Source organism: Thyridium curvatum, assembly GCF_004353045.1.
Source record: "Thyridium curvatum strain D216 chromosome Unknown NODE_26_length_443329_cov_82.569921, whole genome shotgun sequence".
Taxonomy (NCBI): Eukaryota; Fungi; Ascomycota; class Sordariomycetes; order Thyridiales; family Thyridiaceae; genus Thyridium; species Thyridium curvatum.
In genome coordinates this window covers 60,141-80,458 of record NW_022156781.1, presented here as the reverse complement: position 1 = coordinate 80,458, position 20,318 = coordinate 60,141, and the positions used below count along the sequence as shown (strand labels likewise).

The 20,318-nt window shown below is 56.2% G+C and overlaps 9 protein-coding genes across 9 annotated transcripts; 5 read left to right on the top strand and 4 right to left on the bottom strand.

Annotated features, from left to right (window-relative positions):
- Positions 1-1,611: 1,611 nt before the first annotated feature.
- Positions 1,612-3,516, bottom strand: E0L32_005090 (uncharacterized protein; the record flags this gene model as incomplete). Its single annotated transcript, XM_031139574.1, has 2 exons — positions 1,612-2,070; positions 2,137-3,516. The coding sequence occupies 2 exons, from the start codon at positions 3,514-3,516 to the stop codon at positions 1,612-1,614; spliced, it is 1,839 nt and encodes a 612-aa protein (XP_030996406.1).
- Positions 3,517-4,080: 564 nt separating this feature from the next.
- Positions 4,081-4,467, top strand: E0L32_005089 (uncharacterized protein; the record flags this gene model as incomplete). Its single annotated transcript, XM_031139573.1, has 2 exons — positions 4,081-4,108; positions 4,160-4,467. 2 exons carry the CDS (start codon positions 4,081-4,083, stop codon positions 4,465-4,467), a joined length of 336 nt encoding a protein of 111 aa, XP_030996405.1.
- Positions 4,468-4,518: 51 nt separating this feature from the next.
- On the top strand, positions 4,519-5,952 carry E0L32_005088 (uncharacterized protein; the record flags this gene model as incomplete). The annotated part of the gene is made up of 2 exons (XM_031139572.1): positions 4,519-4,689; positions 4,747-5,952. 2 exons carry the CDS (start codon positions 4,519-4,521, stop codon positions 5,950-5,952), a joined length of 1,377 nt encoding a protein of 458 aa, XP_030996404.1.
- A 452-nt stretch (positions 5,953-6,404) lies between these two features.
- Positions 6,405-7,328, top strand: E0L32_005087 (uncharacterized protein; the record flags this gene model as incomplete). The annotated part of the gene is made up of 1 exon (XM_031139571.1): positions 6,405-7,328. The coding sequence occupies one exon, from the start codon at positions 6,405-6,407 to the stop codon at positions 7,326-7,328; it is 924 nt and encodes a 307-aa protein (XP_030996403.1).
- Positions 7,329-7,988: 660 nt separating this feature from the next.
- E0L32_005086 (uncharacterized protein) lies at positions 7,989-11,801 on the top strand (the record flags this gene model as incomplete). The annotated part of the gene is made up of 1 exon (XM_031139568.1): positions 7,989-11,801. One exon carries the CDS (start codon positions 7,989-7,991, stop codon positions 11,799-11,801), a length of 3,813 nt encoding a protein of 1,270 aa, XP_030996402.1.
- A 516-nt stretch (positions 11,802-12,317) lies between these two features.
- Positions 12,318-12,991, bottom strand: E0L32_005085 (uncharacterized protein; the record flags this gene model as incomplete). Its single annotated transcript, XM_031139567.1, has 2 exons — positions 12,318-12,680; positions 12,803-12,991. 2 exons carry the CDS (start codon positions 12,989-12,991, stop codon positions 12,318-12,320), a joined length of 552 nt encoding a protein of 183 aa, XP_030996401.1.
- Positions 12,992-15,894: 2,903 nt separating this feature from the next.
- E0L32_005084 (uncharacterized protein) lies at positions 15,895-17,401 on the top strand (the record flags this gene model as incomplete). The annotated part of the gene is made up of 6 exons (XM_031139566.1): positions 15,895-16,075; positions 16,208-16,711; positions 16,803-16,912; positions 17,005-17,036; positions 17,123-17,292; positions 17,352-17,401. 6 exons carry the CDS (start codon positions 15,895-15,897, stop codon positions 17,399-17,401), a joined length of 1,047 nt encoding a protein of 348 aa, XP_030996400.1.
- Positions 17,402-17,715: 314 nt separating this feature from the next.
- Positions 17,716-18,543, bottom strand: E0L32_005083 (uncharacterized protein; the record flags this gene model as incomplete). Its single annotated transcript, XM_031139565.1, has 1 exon — positions 17,716-18,543. One exon carries the CDS (start codon positions 18,541-18,543, stop codon positions 17,716-17,718), a length of 828 nt encoding a protein of 275 aa, XP_030996399.1.
- A 592-nt stretch (positions 18,544-19,135) lies between these two features.
- E0L32_005082 (uncharacterized protein) lies at positions 19,136-19,975 on the bottom strand (the record flags this gene model as incomplete). Its single annotated transcript, XM_031139564.1, has 2 exons — positions 19,136-19,675; positions 19,733-19,975. The coding sequence occupies 2 exons, from the start codon at positions 19,973-19,975 to the stop codon at positions 19,136-19,138; spliced, it is 783 nt and encodes a 260-aa protein (XP_030996398.1).
- Between the last annotated feature and the right edge of the window lie 343 nt (positions 19,976-20,318).

Below are 20,318 nucleotides of genomic sequence, written 5' to 3'. Positions count from 1 at the left end.
ATTCTGGGCAATGCCTGGAAGCACACCCTTTCCCTTACCCTTGCTAATCTGATAGCACCATCCATTGTACCTGTACCGCCAATAACCTGTCCGAAACGCCATTCCACACATGGTCTAGTTTCCTGGATGCTACGGAATATTAGCACAACCAGGGTCGAACACGCAGGTCCTAGGTACTCTTGCAACAACACACCTCCATTGGCTATCTCACCTTGTCGTCGGGAGGCATGTGCGGAACCAAGTCATGGACAGACATGCTAGAGAGAATAATAACTCCGCCTACCCTACTGTACGAAGTAGTTAGGGTCATCCTGCTCGGCAATCCAGTGGACAAGTCCCTGCAGACCACTAACAACCCATCCTGGCCTCATCCTGGCTCAACGATGGAGTCGGCATCTTTGATAGCAACATCCTCGGTGGTCACAAGCTGCCAGAATCTCCCCAAGATGCCGTCATGGCACCCTGCTATGTCTTGGCTCGGTAAACCGGCGAGTGTCAAATGTTGAATCGGTAACTCGGCATGGCCGGCGTTGGCCTGTTATGCCTATTCACCGCTGTCTTCGAAATGCCTACCAACACCTCCCCGACGACCATGAATGGCACTCTTAACCGAACACGAGACTCTGTGCCGCTTCTCGCCGTTGTTTTCGTCTCTCTGGAGAACTCATTACATCATGGTGCGCCGTTCCAAAGCGCAATCCTCAAGACCCTTGATGCCAGTCGTTCGTCTGCAAAGATCGACCGCCAGTGCTAGTAGAGCTGCAGAAGTGGGCATTGTCAGCCAAAGCATTTGGCTGCCGCCTCACCTCAAGTCCACCGAGACTCCGCCTTCCCCGCAACGATGAACACCGCCGTTGTTCTTCACCGCTCTCACTGGCGAACCAACCTTCAAGCGCATCCTCATTCACCCTCTCCCTTGCATGTGGCACCAGCATCTGACTCGACTTCGGCAATCTTACATCCTACCCAGTCGTAGACGGGAACGATAGGTGCGCACTCGCATCCGAGCGACTGGACCGACCGAACTGCGAGACGCACAGACTGGCTCTTCTGCGTCTTTGCTCCCCTAGCACTCCCTACCTGGTAGTCACTACTCCGTAAGCTGCGGGGCTGTTCTGGGGAGCTAAGCAAGAGGCTTAACCAAACACTGCTACACCTGTCGTTCGCTGCCTTGGCTGCTTCGACCAACTAAATACTAGTGGCTCCATGCGGACCGCAGTTGGTAAGCATCGCTGCCTCAACGGGTACCATCGTGAGATGGCTTCTATGCCTGACGAGGCTATTGGATCATTGTTGCAAGAATCGGGCATAGCCTGGACCAGAGAGACCGCCATGAGAGAGATGCGGTGAGCATCCCCCGCGTCCTAGACTACAGTCTTACGAGGAGTCGTTCCCGGAGAATGTCCCCGGAGAATGGCTCCGAGGGGGCACAGTCATGGCAAGCCAGATGCAGTCAAGAAGAGACAAGTCTGCGTGGCATGTCGGCGTCGGATCAGAAAGAAAAGGTGCTTCGTCCGAATGAGGACTTGAGGTCTGGTCTATGTCATACGCACAAAATAAAAGCAGTACATCCGTTGGTACAGGTTCTACACTCGCTCGGGCCCGAAGAGCTCATGAGGAGTCCTTGGAGTCGTCTTCCTCTTTCGGCTGGTTCAACACAACCTCGATGCCCCCATCGCCACTACTCCAGCTACTGGCCGCCAATTTTCGAATGTCGTATTTCCCGCCCAGCACGAGATCTTTGGCGACTAGCTCGCGCGTTCTGCCCAAGCTCTCGATATCGGCGATCCGCTGGATGGTACCCTCCAGGTGCTTTCTGAATCCCGGCTCAGAGCATATATCCTTGAAGGCACGGTGCATGGGCACTGAGGAAGCGCGAACGTCAGCTCGACTGGTGATGGTAAAGAGGTTGAGGCGGTCCAGCTCGCGTATGAAGTCGGCGCGGGTCATGACCTCTTGGGCCTTGTGCATCTTGATGGTTGGGAGAACGTGACCAATCAAGGGGTCGTAAGTCTTGTCCATATCATCCTCCTTGTCCACGAGGGCGAGGGCCAAGACCATGGCAGCAGACTAAGCAGGCAAGATTTCAGGTCAGCATGGTTACGGTAGACATCGAGCAAGAGAAGGTTGACTTACAGCCCATTTCTGCTGGTCCATCACGTCATCGTCCATCTCCATACCAAGGATCCAGCACTGGTTCAGGAACCAGGTCTTCTCGACTTCGACGATGCGATCGCAAGTGGCAAGCATGTCGCTGCTCTTTGCGACGCGGTTGAGGAATGTCAAACGTCCGCCAACACGGTCGTAAACCTGGTCAGCCATGGATTGGTTGAGAGTCTCCCCGAAATAGCGCTGCCGGTACTTTTGCAGGGCCGCCATGGCCTGGGTCTTTGGCAGGTCTTCTATGCTCAGCACCTCCATGCGCGTGGCGAGCTGCTTCAGTCGCTCATAGACCCAGTAGTCGTCACTGTTGAAGACCATTGTGACGAGGTTTGCCGCGGCCCAGGCCTCCGCCCTCTGCTGCAGGAGCTCAATGAGGTCTTTGCCATCCTCGTCGTCGCGGAGCAGATGCATCTGGTTGATGATCACAACGAGCGGCTTGCCCACCCTCGCGCGTCGCTTAAGTGCCACTTTCTCGAGCTTGTTCAGCGCTCGTTCAATGTCGAGAAGCGCTGTGGTGTCTCTCGGACCGCGCTCGCTGAAATAGCTCCCGATGTAATCCTCGTGGAACTCATAATCCAAAGCCTTCCCGAGACGGATGCGGAAGATCTCGAGGTCGGCGTGAGCCTCGAACATGGCAACGCCATCGCCATCAATCTTGCGCATGGCGTCGATGAGCATGCTGCTCTTGCCGGTACCCTTCTCGCCGATGATGAGATGGTAGTGGCCCCATTCACGGCCGGCCACAATGTCATCCACGAGAGACTGCTCCGCCCTCTGCACCCAGTGAGCGGCCGATACAGGGTCAGACGCCCCGGAGCCCGGCACCCCCTTGCCCATAGCGGCGAGTTCCAGCACCGGGTCGCCGGGCTCAAAGGCGTTGTTCATCTTCTTCAAGACGATCATCTTGTAGAACTTGTGGTAGGCGTAGGCGGCAATGGCGAAGCCGGCGCCGAGCACGACGATGGAAGCTAGCGTCGTGGCCGCCGACTCGAACATCTTCCTCCCCAGGGAGGGTTCGCTCTCGCCGGAGGCCTCCGACCTCGATGAGTCTTTGGCACCCGGCCCCGTGCTGCTCTCCTGCGACGATGGACTCGGTCCTGGTGTTGAACGAGTCGCATAGGCCCTCCGAGCACATCCATCTTGTCTATAACTGCTCCATCTCCTGCCAGCAACGGCATATTGCAACGCGCATGGTCGGCGCTGAGCGTCAGCAGCGGTCGCCGAGGGCCCACTCTGTTCGCGACTCTGGTTGGCCGGTCTCAGAGCGATTGAGAAGCATCGCGTCTCCGTGGCCGTCAGCCTTTGGCAGGGCCTGGAATTGACAGCTCGCCGCCACGCCGTGCGCTGCAACATCGCGGCGGCCTTGTCTTTCTTTTCCTCGCTCGTGAGGGCTTTGTTTTGGTGTTTCAGGGGGGAAAGGGTCGCTGCCAAGACTCGATCTCTGAACAACACCAAGCCTAGCGTCACGTGATGTGGGGAGCTGAGCTGGCCGCCCGGTCTTGGCGGGCGTGTCCACTAACCAGGACTTGGTTGGCTATCGGTATAAGTTCGTGTTTTATCTGCTCGGGGCATCAAGGTCTCCTGAACGTAAAGTGAACGGCAAGTCAACTAAATTTGTCGGCTTTATAGATTTTTCAACTACCCAAGTCACCGGAGTGCTAGGATCTTTTCCCTTTTCTTTTCGCTTTCTTCCTCCTCCCTTTCATCACACCGTTCTCCACAACATCGCCAGCATCAGAGAGTCGCTTTGCTTCTCCTCTTGCAGTTGCATATTGACGATCGCAAATCTTCACTCAAGCTTCTTTGTTGCCGACAACCGACTCTTGGGCCTGGCGGCCTTGGGAAGAGAGAGACCGGCCGCCAATCTTCACTTTTGAACACTGCGCTTTTCACGCTCATTCACTATATTGCTTGCACATGGAGTCCATCTACGGGCTTCAGCCAGGTTAGTCGGGATCTATGATGATTCAACCAATGTATATTGACCAGAAGCTAGTGGCTGTTCCTGTCACTGTAGATGCTCTCTTCAAAGCCTGGTCTCGAGATGAATACCTGAGACGCCTTATTGACCAGCTGCTATCCGCCCAAGACAGTCCAGAAGCCCTGACAAGTGTCCAAGGGAAGGCCATTCTCGAACAGAGAATCAAGAGCTTTGACTCAAAACCCGAAGTCGCAAATGAGATCTCCAGAGTGATAAGTGGGGTCGATGAGGTCAAGTCTCCCCCTCCCAGGCCTTCACTGCGTTCTCTGAGACAGACTCTGTTGGAAGAGGTCTTTGACACCCAAGAGGAAGATGTCCTTTAGGAAAAGGTCATCAGTGCCATTGACAGTCTAGAACACTTGGAGTACACCAGAATGCAGGATATGGAGCTTGCCACAACGGCCCTGGGAGTGACCACGCTGCAGGACCTCGAGGCGATGAAGACTATCAAACCAGCCACAGTGCAGACAGTTGAGAAGCTCCAGAAGCTGAACCAACAAGGCTGCAATCTCTACGCCACAGTCTTCTACGGAATCAGGATTTGTGTGAGTTCTGTTCAAAGCATGGGCTGTGACCCTTGAAATCCTATTGACATTGTATAGCTTGTGACACAGGAGTTCCTCGCGACTCCGCCAGCGCCACCTGGTGATTTCAACCCGAACCGGAGAGTGCTAGAGTTATTGAACGCAACCTTCAATCCCTTCGACCTTCAATCCACTAGCACACTCATCTCCCATGACACTGTGTTGGCCTTGCGCAGGAAGATCTACTTGTTCCTCATGAGCACGACTACCGTCAATGAGTCTCTCAAGGGTAAATTGCAGATCAAGCTGTTCGCCGAAGCTGAGCTAGCAGGTGGATGGTCCGAACATATTCGGCCGTCTATCTCACAGTACTTCGACCTGCTTGAGAGCACCAGACGAGTGACCGCTTCGGTCCTGAATCCTACTTCGCCGACATCAGTGAGGAGCTTTTCACAGGCTGCGACACCTAAATCGATCCTCAAGAGCAAGAGTTCTGATTCGGTTTGTCGCCGGCTATTCACCGAGACCAAGAGACCCGACACAGATGAACCAGTTCCTACAATTCACCCATCCTTTCAGGGGGGTGCGAGTGAAGACACAGCAACTACAAAAACAAAGCCCAGTTTTGATACGCAAACATTGGTTGACGTAACGGGAAGCACGCATTCTGGAAGTGAAGTTGGAGTGGCGCCTGAGCCTCCAGCTCCTGACATCCCACTTATTCCGGCCCATTCGCCTCATAACAGAAGCATGTCTGCAGACCACAAGTCGCGAAGGCTGAAAGCCAAAAAGAGTCTGGATTCTGCTACGTTCACTGCTTCTAAACGGAGACCGGGCCCCAGACCACTGCAGCCCTATAAATCAGCCGAGGATCTTTTCTCCAAGCTAAAAGAACAAGCAACGGCATCACAGAGCTTTGACCCGGAGCAGCTCGTGCCAAGACCGGGCCCTTTCAAGATGCCTATCCCTCGTCCACCAGCCACTCCCACATTCGGCCTCAAGTCAGTGCGGTTCAGCGAGATGGACAAGCTGCATGCGAAGAAGCACTTTAAAGGTCTCAAGGAGAAGGACAAGGAGGAGGAGGAGAAATGGGCTTACATCAGGCGAGGCCTCATCGACAAAGCCCGGGATACCAAGGACGGCAGAGAGACAGCCACGCCCGAGCCAGGAACGTCTTGGAAATGGAATGAGAAAGATGATGATGAACAGGTCATCAAGCCAAAGCTTGACAAGGACAAGCTGCAGCAGTGGAGGAATGCACAGCACGCTGCCGAGGAAGCCTAGAAGGCTCCGGAAGCCGTTGCCGCGACGCCCCCTGAACTGCCGGTCATGGATTTCGACGGACAAGCATGGAACCCCTTTCACGAGCCCGAGGACGTGGTGGTACCCCGTCATTGGCCGATTCCCACGGCGAGACCCGCGGGACCCGCGAGTTCAAGGGCACAATATTTAAATTCGCAGTCCTCTGAAGGTATTTATTTCCTTCCCTTCTTCCCCTCCACCCCTCCATCTCCCATCTTCTCCCCTTCCTCTCTCAGGAGATCTTCAAATCCTCTCCAGACACTGACTACCTCGATTTTCCCGTACATCCAGAACCCACTCGTAAATCATCGTTCCCAACACGGGAAGCAGCACGCCCAACCTTACCAGAGATTCCTCATTCTCCGGCACGGCCGACACCAATTACTTCGGAGCAGACGAGAGTGGTCGGTGACCACCTGAGATCAATGGGTATCATGGTTGGCAACAACAGCGAGCACTCCAGCGAGGGTGCTGGAGTTCAGGAGGCCGCTCAGCGTCTTGCGGGCACTCCCTCCCCCACCCCCCCAATCAAACAATCCGTGGAGGTCGAAGACCCCTTTGCAGCCAAACCCGATCATGATTCGCCGGCACAGACCGAGGTAGCCATGAGATACCCTCCTTCTTCCTCTCTCGCGCAGAGGGAGGATAGCATGAACACTATCAACTCCCTCGAACAGACCCAGAAGCGTAACATCCCCTCGCCCGTGAGTGAGCCTGCTCCCCGCGAGCCGACCAGGGGCCAACTTCGTCGACAGCGACACGGCCTCGCGCCCCGAGATCCCGACGAGGTCAGCACTGACTGCAGCTCTGACTCGAGCATCGGTCGCTTTGACTTCTCGATTGGCTATCCCAGGTCTGGCAAGCGGATTCACCAGTACTGTCGAGTCGCACGAGCCCAGTGGGAAGCAATGATGGAGGAGAAGGCCGAGAAGGCTGCCAAGGCCGTAGAGGCCGAGAAGGCCCTGGTGGCTGCAGAGGCCGCGGGAGCTGCGAAGCTGGCTGCAGAGGCCAGCCAGCGGGCCGCCGCTGGCAACCCGACCGGAAAGCCCGAGGAGCGCCAGACTCCGTACGAGGCACTGTACGTCTCGCGAGCGATCGAGAGGAGGGAGTGGGAGCATCACCAGAGGATGCAGGCCGCCGCGCAGGCTGCCGCCAACCGCGAGTCCGCCGCCACCAGCAGCGGCGCCGGCGACAGCAAGCCGTCGTCGTCGCAGACCGGAGAGCGCAAGGTCTCGAGCGCCTGGAACTCCATCAAGGGCAAGGCGAAGGACCTGCTGAGCCGCAAGTCACTGGCGAACCTACGAAAGGGATCGTCCTCGACCCGCCCCAAGGAGAATGCCTCGAAGGACCAGGCTTGAGACAGGGGGAGACTTTCAGGGGGATGACATGAACAGGGCAGAGAGCTATGACAAGGGGCAATTACCAGGAGTTGGGAGTTCTTTCCTCTTTTACTTGTTTTTCTTCCTTTTTTCCTACATGGACATGAAGGCTTTTCATTGCCTTTGATGAGATCAGACCAAATCGCGATGAGTTTTGACATTTGACTATCATGAGTTTGAGAGCAGATCTCTCGAGCCAACTGCCCTGCACATATATCTGTGTGCAAAAAAGGAGACAAAGTTTGCGACCACGCAACAGGGGACTCCAAGGATTTGCTTTTTACTGCATTGTGTTCTTTGTTTTACTTGACCAACCAACATTAGCTACTACTATTAAATGAGAGAAAAAGCAATTTGACTGATCTTTGATCCAGTGGTGAAGGGGAACCTGACAGGGCGGTCTAGGCAGGCACTAACCGCGCTAAATTGATTTTCAAAAGGTCGCGTCTCCTTCCCTCAGGACCGCGTCGAACCCACCTGCCGATCTCGAGCTTCAGCTTCATTGCGAAAAACCTCCGCGCATTGGAGAAAAGGCTACAATTTCCCTCCCCCGCCAATGCGGCTTGGTGATTTGCGATGAAATGCTGGTGATAACTTGTTCCACACTGTTTTAAGAGCTCGACACGACCACACGACAAGATGGGCAACCAACAGTCGAGCATGCCCGATACGCGCCCTCAGGCCGTGAGGGGTCCCCAGGCAGACTTCCTGGCGGACACTGTTGCTGGCACGGGAGAGTACGACGAGTTTGAAAGTATTGCGAAACCCGAGGCTCCCGACTCTACTGATTGGCCTTCTACGGCGCCGTCAGCTCTGCCTCCGGCGATCGACGACTTCCACGACGGCCTTCCGCGCCTTCCTGCCGAAGCGGAGCCACACTCTGGGAGGAGGATAAGCGGCGACGACCACGTCAAGCCCGCGCCGCCAAGCTCGCCTGAGCAAGTGAGGGCTTCAGACCAATTGTCGCCAACTCTCAACGGAGTCAATGGCACGAAGTCGAGGAAAGGGAAGAAAGCGAAGCGCAAGCGCGAGAGAAATTCGAACAGCCTGTTTACCCAGTCAGACGAGGGACAAAAGATAGCTGAGGCGCAGCAGCTCTCTCCTGAGCTTCCGGAGCTTCAAAAGGAGGACATCAAGGCCGAGGAGACCACCACCAAGACATCGCGAAGGAAGAGGAGGAGGAAGGATGCAGGGCCCGAATCCCAGCAAGGCTCTATCGGCTCCCTTGAGGTCCAGTCTCCGACTGCACAGATCGAGCTGGAGAGCGAGGGTATCAAGTTCGACGTTGACGAGTCCACTACGCTTCCCAATCCTACGACGGAGGAGCACAACCCGACGAAGCGCCGAAAGAAGAGAAGGAACTCCGTGGCCAGCAAGCGCAATGTGGGTGTGCAGGACGAGGTGGTGGAGGAAGGCCATGAATGGCATGCGACCAAGCCGGCGCCGCCTACAGCGTCTGCTGAGCCGGCTTCACAAGAGGCCTCGTATGAGAGTGGCTTGAATGGCCAGCAAGATCCGGCCCAGATGGAAATCGATGACCCTTTGCTTGAAGATGCTTCATCCTCCAGGCCAATTGCTACGCAGGACATTGATGACGGGTCCATTTCACATGTGAAAGAGGATGCAGTGAACGGCGAGCAAAGGGACGATCACATCGAGGCCACTGAAAATGACCAAAATGGAGTTCCCGCAACAACAAGCCAGAGTCATGCGAGCGACAACGAAGCTGCCATTGATGGCACACCTCGAATGGATTTTGGCTTTGAGCCTTTTGGCCCGGAGCCGACCTATGACACCGATCAGGACTACTCTGGCCTGCCCTCCCGTCAAAGTCCGGCCTTTCCAGCAGGAGAGGTTTCCAGAGCCAAGGGCCAAGCCTCAGATGATCTTGGCACCTACGGGGCGCGTTCTGATTCTGAGCATTCAGAGCAGGAGAGCCAGGCAGTTGAAGATGCTGCCTCAAACCTGGCGAGTAATCGACATGAATCGTCAAAACTTCAGCGGAGTGTTGGTGTTGAAGTGGGTCAGCCAACATTGGAGAGTGGGGACGAGCCACCTCAAGAAACAGCAAACTCAGAAGCTGGGCAAGATGTAAATCTGCAGTCAAATTTTGATGAAGGGGTGTCCGACACAGACCTTGCGACCGCTCTGGAGCACATAACCACTCCTCTCTCCAAGTCGGCTGAACAGACTGTCGCACTGAAATCATCTGCAAAACAGCGGCCGAAGCCGTCATTTTTTGACATTTTGAATGGGAATGGAAACGCGACGCCAAAGACATCCAAGCGCGCTACGTCTGCAACAAAGAAATCAACAACCAAGAAGAACGAGCCTTTTGTAACGCCAAGTCGCCAAAACCTCGCCGCATTTGCGCAGCTTCCGGCCAGCGAAGCCGTCGCGACGGCCAAGAAACCCCGTCCGAGACCGGTGAGGGACACGCCGGCGACGCCCAGCCGCCTGAACCGCACTGCATTCGCGCAACTGCCTCCTGACGAAGCTGTCGCGACGGTCAAAAAGAGAGGGCGGCCCAGGAAAAGTATCCCTGGCACGGAAGCATACCTCCTGGCTTCATCGCCTGCGAGGGCAAAGATGTCGTCCCAGATGAAGGGCGACCAGAATGGCGAGGGCCCACGGAGCTCCGCCGGTCCTGCAACTTCCTCCAAGCAGCCGGCCTCTCAGAAGCCTGGGATGGCTAGCGGACCATTCACCCAAGCCGAGTTGGATCAGATTGCCGAGGCCATTTCATCGTTTAGAGATTCCTGCGGCATGTCACAGTTCGAGGTGAATGAGATGGTGCAGGAGCCTCCACATGCACGGAGCTCCACGGGTCTGCACAAAGACCTATGGCAACGCGTGACCGCGTCTTGTCCAAGTCGGCCCCGGCAAAAGGTGATCAACCGGACGCGCAAGATCTATCACAACTTTGTGGGCCGTGGCACTTGGACACCGGAGCAAGACGAGGAGCTGAGGAGCATGGTTGCTCAGCATGGCACCAAATGGTCGCTTATTGGCGGTCTCATCAATCGTCATCAGGAGGACGTACGTGATCGATGGAACAACTATCTGAAGGGCGGGGAAAACCGAAAAGTCGATTTCTGGTCCGCTGATGAGGAGGCTGTGCTCGTTGAGCTCGCTATCGAGATGCTCAAGGAGATCCAGAAATCCCGCGGCGAGAACCCCGACATCATCAGCCCGACTTCCGAGGTGGACATACCGTGGACCTACGTCAGTGAGAAGATGGGGCGAACGCGCAATCCGCGGCAATGTCGGATGAAGTGGAAACAGCTGCGCGAGGCCAACAAAATTACCAAGCAGAACGATGAGTTGGACTTCTCCTTGACCCAGCCCGAAGACGACGTGCCCAGTCGACTGGACAAGGCGCGTAGCGACCTACGGAAGATGGACTTCAAGGATAAGCTGCAACTCATTCGGGCGATTCGCAAGACAGATGTGAGGAAGGACGCCGAGATTCCCTGGTCGACATTGGTGAACTCCAAGTATCGTCGCCAGTGGTCCGAGGCGACGCTCAAGCTCCTCTGGGCGCGACTGCGGCAGACCTTGCCTGAGCACCAGAAGAAGTCGACGCGACGGGTGGCCGAGAAGCTCCTGCGCGAGTACGAGGAGCACAAGCAATTCGACAACATCCTGGACATGGACTTTGATGAAGAGGAAGAGAGCCGGCTCATCGGCAGCACGACCCCGCGGCGAAAGGTGTACCGGACGCCTCGCAAGTTCTCCAGCAAGTCTGTTCGCTCGGCCGAGTTCGTGGACGAGAGCGGCACTAAGGATGCCGAGCCCGGAGACGACGTGGAGGACGAGCAGGAGGATGAGGCACCGACCAGCGCTCAAAAGCCGGCCGAGAGCTCCGACGACGAAGAGGAAATTCCGGCGTCGCCGACTTCGAATGAAGTTGTGCCCAAGCGGCGGCGGCAGCAGCAGACAGATGAGATGGACATTGATGATGACGAGGACGATCATGAGGATGGAGCCAGGACCGCAGACCGCTCCGGGAGTGTTGATCTAGGCACCACAAACGACGAGGAAGACATTGGCCACTACAAGGTGGGAGCCTCGTCACCTACGCCACAGTCGCGACCCCCCAAGAAGTCGGCTGCGGCAGGGGTGCGCCGCGAGAAGCGTACCGAGTCGGAGGGATCGTCAGTTAACGCCGACTCGTTTCGGCTCAAGAGGAAGAGGCCTGGTCTGCTGTACAAATCGCCGACTGCTACCACCGCTGCTGCTGCTGCTACTGCTGCTGATGGCGAACGCACCAAGAAGAGGGGCAAGAAGAAGAGAAAGAAGAGAAAGTCGCTCACGATCTCTCAGGACGATATTGAGGACGACAGCGAGGCGGAGAGGAGGAAGAAGGAGGCGGCGGAGAGCGATGCGGACGACGACATGGAGGATATCCCCGCGCGGCTGCCGGTCCGGAGCAGCGAGGAAGTTGAGTGAGGAGGATTAGTAGTGAGACTGAGGGTGTTTTGTACATGTCAAGGACTAGGTCTTGTTACGATACAAGGGGAGGAGGGGGGCTTTCTGGAGCTGAGGCGCTGCTTTTGTGATACCAATATTTGCCTATTTGCTGTACTGTGTACTGTATTTCTAGAAACTCGCCCTGTGACTGACCAGGAGTCATGTCGGTCCTAAGTCAAGAAATACTTATGAGCTAATCAAATTGTGTTGCCATATCAGGCCTATGCATTGAACTACCATTGGGAGCGAGCACACTGTTTTTCATGAAACATCATCAAGACTATGCATGACAGCAGCAGTACAGGACTGCAAATACCCTAGCTATGGCTCTTACAACAGACACAGATACAGACGCTCAACGACAAACGACACATTCTCTTCATCCTCTTTCTCATCGGCAAAACACTCACATCAGAGTGTCCCTCGATAAGAAGGGAGGACAAGAGCCCGATAGAGAAAGGGTACATGTAGCTCATTCTCTCTGAACCACCGTCATCAAGCCTTAGGCCGGACATCGGCAGCGAACGCGACGCCCTTGCTGGCCTGGCCGGCGCTCTTGGTGTCGGTGGCGACGTTGCTGGCGAGCTTCTTGCGGATGTCGGCGAGCTTGGCCCCTGCCGCCGCCGCGCCGCCCCTCCCCGCGGCCTGCTCGGCCGAGACGACCATCTCGAAGAGGCGCAGCTTGAGGACCTTGTTGCGGATCTTGCCGACCTGCAGGGGGGCACCGGCGGCGGACTTGGTGCCGCCCGCGGCGGAGATGGCGTCGTTGAAGGCCGACTCGGCGTTCTCGGCCGTCTGGCGGGCGGCCTTGAGGACGGCGAGGTCCGCGGCGGAGATGGAGGCCGGGTCGTTGCCGACCTGTGGTTGTTGTCGTTGTTTAGCATCCCTTTTTCCGCTACTGTTGAACAGAGTATCTAGGGTAGGGGGGTAATGTTGGACGGGAAACCCGTCTGACTGGGAAGGGATGGGACCTGACTTACGGGAAAGGCGGCGTTGACGGCCTGGAGGGCGCCGCCGCCAACGCCGTCGGAGATCTGGAACGAGTTGTACGGCCGGAAGGTCAGGGCGCGCTTGTTGTGGGCGGCGGCGGCGGTGGTCGATGTGCCGGCGGGCGCGGCGATGGCCGACAGGGCTAGGGACAGGACGACAGCGATCTTGGAGAAGTACATTTTGAATGAATTGATGCGGAAGGAGGACTGGATGTTGAAAGAGAGTACAGGCCGGCTGACGAGGAGTAAACTGATGAGGTTTCAAGAAAAGTATTTGACAGCTCAGCTGTTGCTTAACGGGGATGTAGAAGGGAATGAGGAGAGAAAGAGAAGAGAAGAGTACCCAACTTGGAGAAACATCGTGAGGCTCTCATCATATCGAATTGCCTAATTCCCAGGCCCTGGTCCTTCTTCAGCCCGAACTACGGGCCTGTCAAGTGGGACGGGCATTCCGGGATCGTGGGACGTTGGCTCTTGATGATGAGACGGATGAACAGCGCCAGGGGGAGGTTTGCGGCTCTGGGGCGACCCTACCGTCGTGTGGGATCATTCTGGTCCTTGAAGTGCTATCGATTCGAGTAAATACCAGGAAGCTATTTCGCACGAACATGGAAGCGACCTGGAGCTCCGACGGAGGATTCCTTGAGCCAACAACCACGCAGTGGAATATCACCTTGATTCTGGCGGCCCAGGTTGTTATGTTCTGTGCTGCTGACCTGGTGCTTGCGGATGTTGCGATTTGAGGCTACCTAGGATACGATGTGAGGCAGCTTGGCAGGAGTTCGGACGGCTGCAAGCGACGCTGGGCGTTTCGGCGATCCCCTGTCACGCGACAAACGAGAGCTCTTTCTCAGGGGGAGCTGTTTGGGAGGATAGTACTGCCTTTTCAACAATATGCAGCTCAAAAAAAGGCAATATTGGTGCCTGTAAATAGACCTGGCTGCTTCCTCGGACTTGAATTGCCATCCTTTTCAAGGAGCCTTCTCCTTTGACGCAAATGTCTGATTCGCTCCAACACTTGTGGCGGCTAGCAGCGGATCACGATCAACGGTCCGCCATGCATTTCTTTGCTGCCCCATCTTCAATGTTGCAATGCATGGCTTGCAGACGGGCATACAGATGGTAGCAACGCGAAGGAGATGCCGGCTGGCGAAGGGATATGTTCATCTCGTGGCTGCAGGACAACTACGCAGACTCGACATATGTCGATGTGCGAGACTCGGTATGCGGAGGCATTAGACTGCATCTGGGAGGCTGTCCGGTGCATTGGCCAGCTGCTGCTCAAGACGCGCGCACACCTTGTGCAGCAATGGTCTCTCCGGGACTCTCAGCTGACCGTTGCGCAAGCCAAGCGTCGACATTCTCTTTGTTGATGAGGGCTGTGTTTCAGATTCGACATGCCGCATCGGTACTTCCCAAAGGAGATGTCATCCCCGCCTTGCGCTAATCTGATCCGCCCGTCCCGTCAGTTCAAAGTCACTCAGTCAGTTAGCCATCGAACAAGGTGTGTATCGAGGCACCGGTCGGAGAGTTTGAAAGTTCCGAGCAGATCCCTATGCCTTTGTGGCCAGTGGCACACGAGAGATGCACCAGTAGTCTCCGTCGTACCAGAAATGCCATGTTGCAGGGCGGTCGTGCATCTCTCCCCCGCCCCCTAAATGAGCCGCGTTCGCTTTCCTTCGGCGATGTTGCCAGATTGGCATGGCGGGATCGACCGGGCGGCGCTGAATATGCAAGGCTAATCTATCAAGCAGGCGTGGCATGGCGGGGAGCTACCTACGCTTGCTAGGCAGCGAACTCGAAGCCCGATATCTCGTACGCATTGGGCACCCGCACTGCTTCTGCAGGCTGCGTGCAACTGGAATATGACTAGCAAAAATACATGTACCTGGGGATACTGAAAGTGATTCCATCCCCCCTCCGGCTGCCATACCGAGACAGCGGATTAGGTGATCCATGGCTGCTCTCGCAGCCGTAAGCAGCTTAAATCCTGCTGGGCCGAGGCCTGTCTTTTACGAGCCCCACCACTGAAAAAGCTTCTCCAGCATGCTTCAGCTGCTACCTAGAGAGAAGGCTTCTGCCATTGCGACCTGTTCCGGACCGACCTGGTCATTCTAGAGATGCAAACCGTCACAAAAGATGCTCGGTGCAATTCAATTAATACAGCCATTTAAATTGACATGCCTAACTACTATCCAAGGCAACTTAGCTATCAACTTTCTGGAATGGGTATTTTGACGTCAGTGATGTGATGTCTACTTGTAGATCGTCTGTGCCCCGCCAAGGGTCGCCGCCGCAACAGCTAACAAAGTACCCGCATGGCACTGAAGGTTGCTGGCCTGACCCCACTGAGAGCGCGACCAATAGCGGCCGGCAGCAGTGGTCGAATTAGGCGATACAGGCCGTGTCGTCATGATCCCTGCTGCAGCCACGGAGCTCCTTGCAGAATCCGTCGCCCGCGCCGGCCGCCTGGCGCCGGCTTCATTGCTCAACACGGTCAACCTCCTTTGTCAGAAGGGTCTCGGACTGTGCCTCAAACGCCATGGGGCTCCCGCCCATTCGACCATCCTTAGCCTCTCTAAGCTTTTGCGCCCTCCGAGGGCCACAGGCACACCTGCTGCGGTTGGGTTTGGTCCCTCCACTTTTGTGTAGCCCCAGGCAAAGTATCTGGTCTGTCTCTCGCCTCTTTGGAGCTCCGTCTCCGGGTACCATGAACCAGCCTCCTCTGGGCTACTCTTCAAGGTTCTTCTCGAACAACACCCCCCCCCCCCGTTTTCACCCACTCGCCACGCCGTTTCCTCGACTTGCGGGCTCGGAAAGTGGGTGTGTCTAGAGTGTGGGACCTACGATTCTGATATACATAGGTAGGAGTTGTCGAATGTTGTGGGAAATCTACATTACTCGAGATATTCTTCCCACATATCAAAAGAAAAGCCCATTCTTTGCCCATCGTGAACCTGTAACACCTCTTTTTTCGTTGTCTCGCCTTGTACTCCACGGAAGCGTATCTTTCCCGGCTTCCTCGTGTTCTCACACCCACCCACACACACACACACACCTACATAGGCACATACCACAGAGAGATGTCTCGCCAGAACACCTCGATAGTCCTGGCCGAGAGGCCAGAGGGCGACATCGTCCCCGGCAAGACCTTTGCCGTCAAGACGGGCCCCGCGCCCACAGAGGCCGACCTCAAGGACGGCCAGATCCTCGTCGAGGTGCTGTACCTCAGTCTCGACCCTACCATGCGGAGTTACCTCAAAGGTATGCCATTTTGTACCATCGCACCGAGCCGCTTCCACGTACCACTCGCACCCACCCCCTTCCCCCTTTCAATCTTGTAAAGCAGGCCACCCGTTGGCACATGCATTTCTAACCAAAAATCACACACACCAGAGGGCCGCTCCTACCTGCCCCCCGTCCAGATCGGCGAGGTCATGCGCGGGCCCTCGGCCTGCCGCGTGCTCGCCTCCCGCTCGCCCAAGGCCCGGGCCGGCGACCTCGTGCACGCCTACCCGGGCTGGACCGAGGTCGGCATCGTCGGCGAGCGCTGGTTCGAGCGCGTCGAGCTGCCGCCCTCGGCCCGCGTCACCGACATCTGCGGCGTCCTCGGTGTCACGGGCCTGACGGCCTACTACGGCATGACCAAGATCGCCGACCTCAAGCAGGGGGACACGGTGGTCGTCAGCGGCGCCGCGGGCGCCACGGGCTCCATCGTCGGCCAGATCGCGCGCATCATGGGCGCCGGCCGGCTCGTCGGCATCGCGGGCACGGACGACAAGTGCCGCTGGCTCCGCGAGGAGCTGGGCTACGATGTCGCGCTCAACTACAAGGACCCGGACTTCAAGAACCAGTTCTACGAGGCGACCAAGGGGTACATCGATGTGTACTGGGACAATGGTCGGTTTTATTCCCTTTTCATCGACTTTTGCTGCTGCAAGAGCAGGAGATTTCGGCTGACATTTTTGCTCTTTGGTTATGTTGTTAATAGTCGGCGGTGAGATTCTCGACCTCGCGCTCGCCCAGGCCAAGGAGCACGCCCGCTTCGTCATGTGCGGCGGCATCAGCCAGTACAACGCCAAGGTCCCCCAGGGCCCCAAGGTGCGTTTTTGGTTTTCCGGCCCCAATGCAATGCCGGATTCCCGTGCTGCGTGCGGGGTGAAATGCTGATTTCGATATTTTGGCTTTGCCAGAACTACCTGAAAATCGTCACCATGAGGATCAAGTAAGTTTTTGTCTCCACACGTTAATGGGGGGTCGGATTTCAGGGAGGCGGTTTGGTCTGATAACTCTGTGTGTGTTCTTGCGCAGGATGCAAGGGTTCATCGTCCTCGACTACATGAAGGAGAACGCCGCTGCCCAGAAGCAGCTGGCCCAGTGGCTCACCGAGGGCAAGCTCAAGAGGCAGGAGACCATCGTCAAGGGCGGCGTGCGCGTGGCCGAGGAGACGCTGGTCGGGCTGTACAACGGAATCAACACCGGTGAGTCTATCCCCCTTCTCCAGTGAATGCATTGCTGATGGCTCATGTCTCGATTATAGGCAAACTGCTGGTCGAGGTCAAGAACCCCGACGAGGCCTCGAAGCTATAAAAAGGGACAACCGTTGGTTAATCCGCCGTTGAACATACACAGTTCGTACCTCGGTTGGGGGATAGCAGGGACTAGTCTTTTCATGTCCGGTATAGATGTAAAGGATTCAAAGGATAAAATTAATTGGACAGGATAGCGCTCGTTTCTTGTTTAATGACAGATAAATGTATTCAATTGATGTCTCCCTCGAAGAACCCTCCATAAAATTGAGCTAGCAGTATGATTCCCACGTAACTTGACTTCTACAAAAGCAAAGGGTATCTTTGTGTGTCCATAGTCGCTGTCCCAGAAAAAACGCCGTACATGCGTGCCCATTAAAACAAATCTGATCTCTTCCGGTTCTTCTGGCGAAACACAGCATGCTGTTTCGCATGATACCTGACATCCTCCGCGTGCACCGGGTTGTACAAGAGCCCGCATCCCCTGCATTCGGTGAAGCCCGCACTCCTCGAGAGGCTCAGCGTGGTCTGTATAGATGGCCTCTTGGCTACCTTCGGCCTGAGCACCTTGGTGCCGGGCGGCGAGTCGGTCCCTGCCCTCCTCTCTGGGCTGCGAGAGTTGAGCGACTTCTCGTCGCGCTCCGTCAAGGCCATGTCCTCGCCGTCCTCGTCTGTTCGGACATAGATGACGGGTAGAGTAAGCGGCTCGTCATCGCTGTCCGCATCGCATTTCTCCGCGCCGAGGTCGACGACGTCGTCGTCGTCAGAGTGCACCTGGATGTCGCTCTGGGGTCTGATGTTTTCGTTCTGCACGGGGCGCGTGGTCAGTCTCCTCCGCTGCCGCGGCTGCTGGGTAGCTGGAGGTGACGAAGCCCTCGTGGGCACCGCCTCGACTGATCGTGTGGTATTCGACACGTAGCTTGACGGACTCGACGCGGCTGGTTTGAAGTATCTCATGATGCCGCTCCGCTTCGGGCTGGCGGGCTGGGGGAGCACGACTTTATCGACCGGGAGCGTGGTCTCGATGCCATCTCCTCTCGTACAATCTTCTGTCTTGCGGCGTTTGGTGACCGTGTCTGCCTCCGTCTCGGTACCTCTGTTTGCCGTTTTCCTCTTTCCGTAGGTGACCAAGGGCCGCTTGCTCCGAATCTCTGAGGTCTGGATGATAGAGTGCACTTTGCGGTTCGCGGCAGAAACCGGCATACTGTCAGATATCCGCGTTAGTACGGCATTGCATCGAGAATCGTCGCTAGAACGGGCGCTGTGGTACCTCGGCGCGTCGACGGATTTCGCCATTGGGTGCTGCACTGCCGGGTGCTTCATGAGCCTCCCAAAGCTGGACACAACCGGAGTTCCAAGATCACTCGCCAACATTGCTTGGATCGGGGTCGTTCAAATTGCAAGAATTACAAATTGAGACATGTTGTGTTGACTGATTCACAAGGCGAGAACCGGTCCTGGAAGGGGTCGCTTGTGATGTGGGTGGCCCCGCCAGACGCGCCTCAGCACGCGTCGCGGCGTGTTCGTCTTAAAACCCCTGTCAGCGCAAGCGACCCGCCGCCGCCCTAACGCAGAAGCATCACCACTGGGCAGATAAAAGTCTGGTCGATTGATGCATGCTGCATACGAGCAACCATCCGTATCGGGCTGTCACCATTTAGGGCTCTGGCACTTTGCTTGCGACCGTAGGTGATGCGTGTTCTCACAGGATCTGGCATGATCGGCTCGCTGTCTGAGCTTGCTTGACCAACGTTTGTATGATAATGCTTGAATTTTAGGTTGATCTGAGGCTGGTTTAGAGGCTTTCCTTTTTCCTCCTCCTCAACGTAGCATTTGTATCTTCGTTTCCGTCCTTGAGCAGGACCTCGATGGAAGTCACGTTCTTCTCTTTGACGTTGTCGTTGTCGACGACCCAGGTCTGAACCACTTCCTTGACCTCCTTGAACTTTGTGTCTTTCTTCTTGGCTTCTGATAGGTGCCATACGTATCCCGAGTACACTGCCACTTCTGCGATACCGACTAGCAGGCTTCCACCCAGTGTCAGGAATAGCCTGGAAGGCGTGCTCCACCATCTGGCCACCACCCATAGTGTTGCTGCTGTGCCGAGGATGCTCAGCATGAAGTTGAGAATCAGCATGAGCTGGCGATGTACATCGTTGTATGTGACTTCATCGTCGCCCAGGTCTGACTTGTGTGCTTTATTCACCGCGGCGAAAGCCTGGGCTCTGCGCTGGGCCGCAGTCTCGGCCGGAGGAGGGGGGTTGATCATCCGCTCGTAGGCTCGTTCTTCTTCTTCGTGGCGGAGTCGGGCCATCAAAGCCTTGTATTCGGCCGACTGCATGACGATTAGCCAAGGACAAAGTTACGGCAATGGGAGAGACGTCAAACGTACCGGCTCCGGTTTGGGCGGCGACGGGGGGATGTACACCCAACATCCCAAGAGCAGCGTCTCCAGCCTACGGTCCTTCATTCCTTCACTCCAGAGCGCCCTTGCCAAATCTATGATCTGCCCGTGTGAAATCGGTTTCCCGACCGCGGGGTCCTGGAGTGAAGGAAGCCCATCCTCTGCTTCGACAGGCAGCTCGACTTGTCCTAAAGCCTCGACGATGGCCGCTGTCATGGTCAAGAGAACCATCTTGACCACCGCTATGACTGTTTGATCGGTAATCTAGTTGCGCATGCTTTAGTGGAAGTGTTCACGGCGTAGTTGAGAGGTTGGGTGAAGGAAGCCCTGTTCGCAACATAACTGCCTGGACTGTTGTTAAGGCTTTCGATAACTACACAAGGCAGGTACTCGATGGATAACCTCCATGTCCTTATCGGGTAGGGGCATATGATAGCGCACAGGCCACAGGTGTGGGGCTGCTGACAGTCTTGGCTCTTTCCAGCTCAGGCGCGGGCCATTATTGGCTGATGTGTCTCTGCGAAATTTCTCATCATACGAAAGTTTCACGGGTCGGCTTGGACGATAGAAGCGC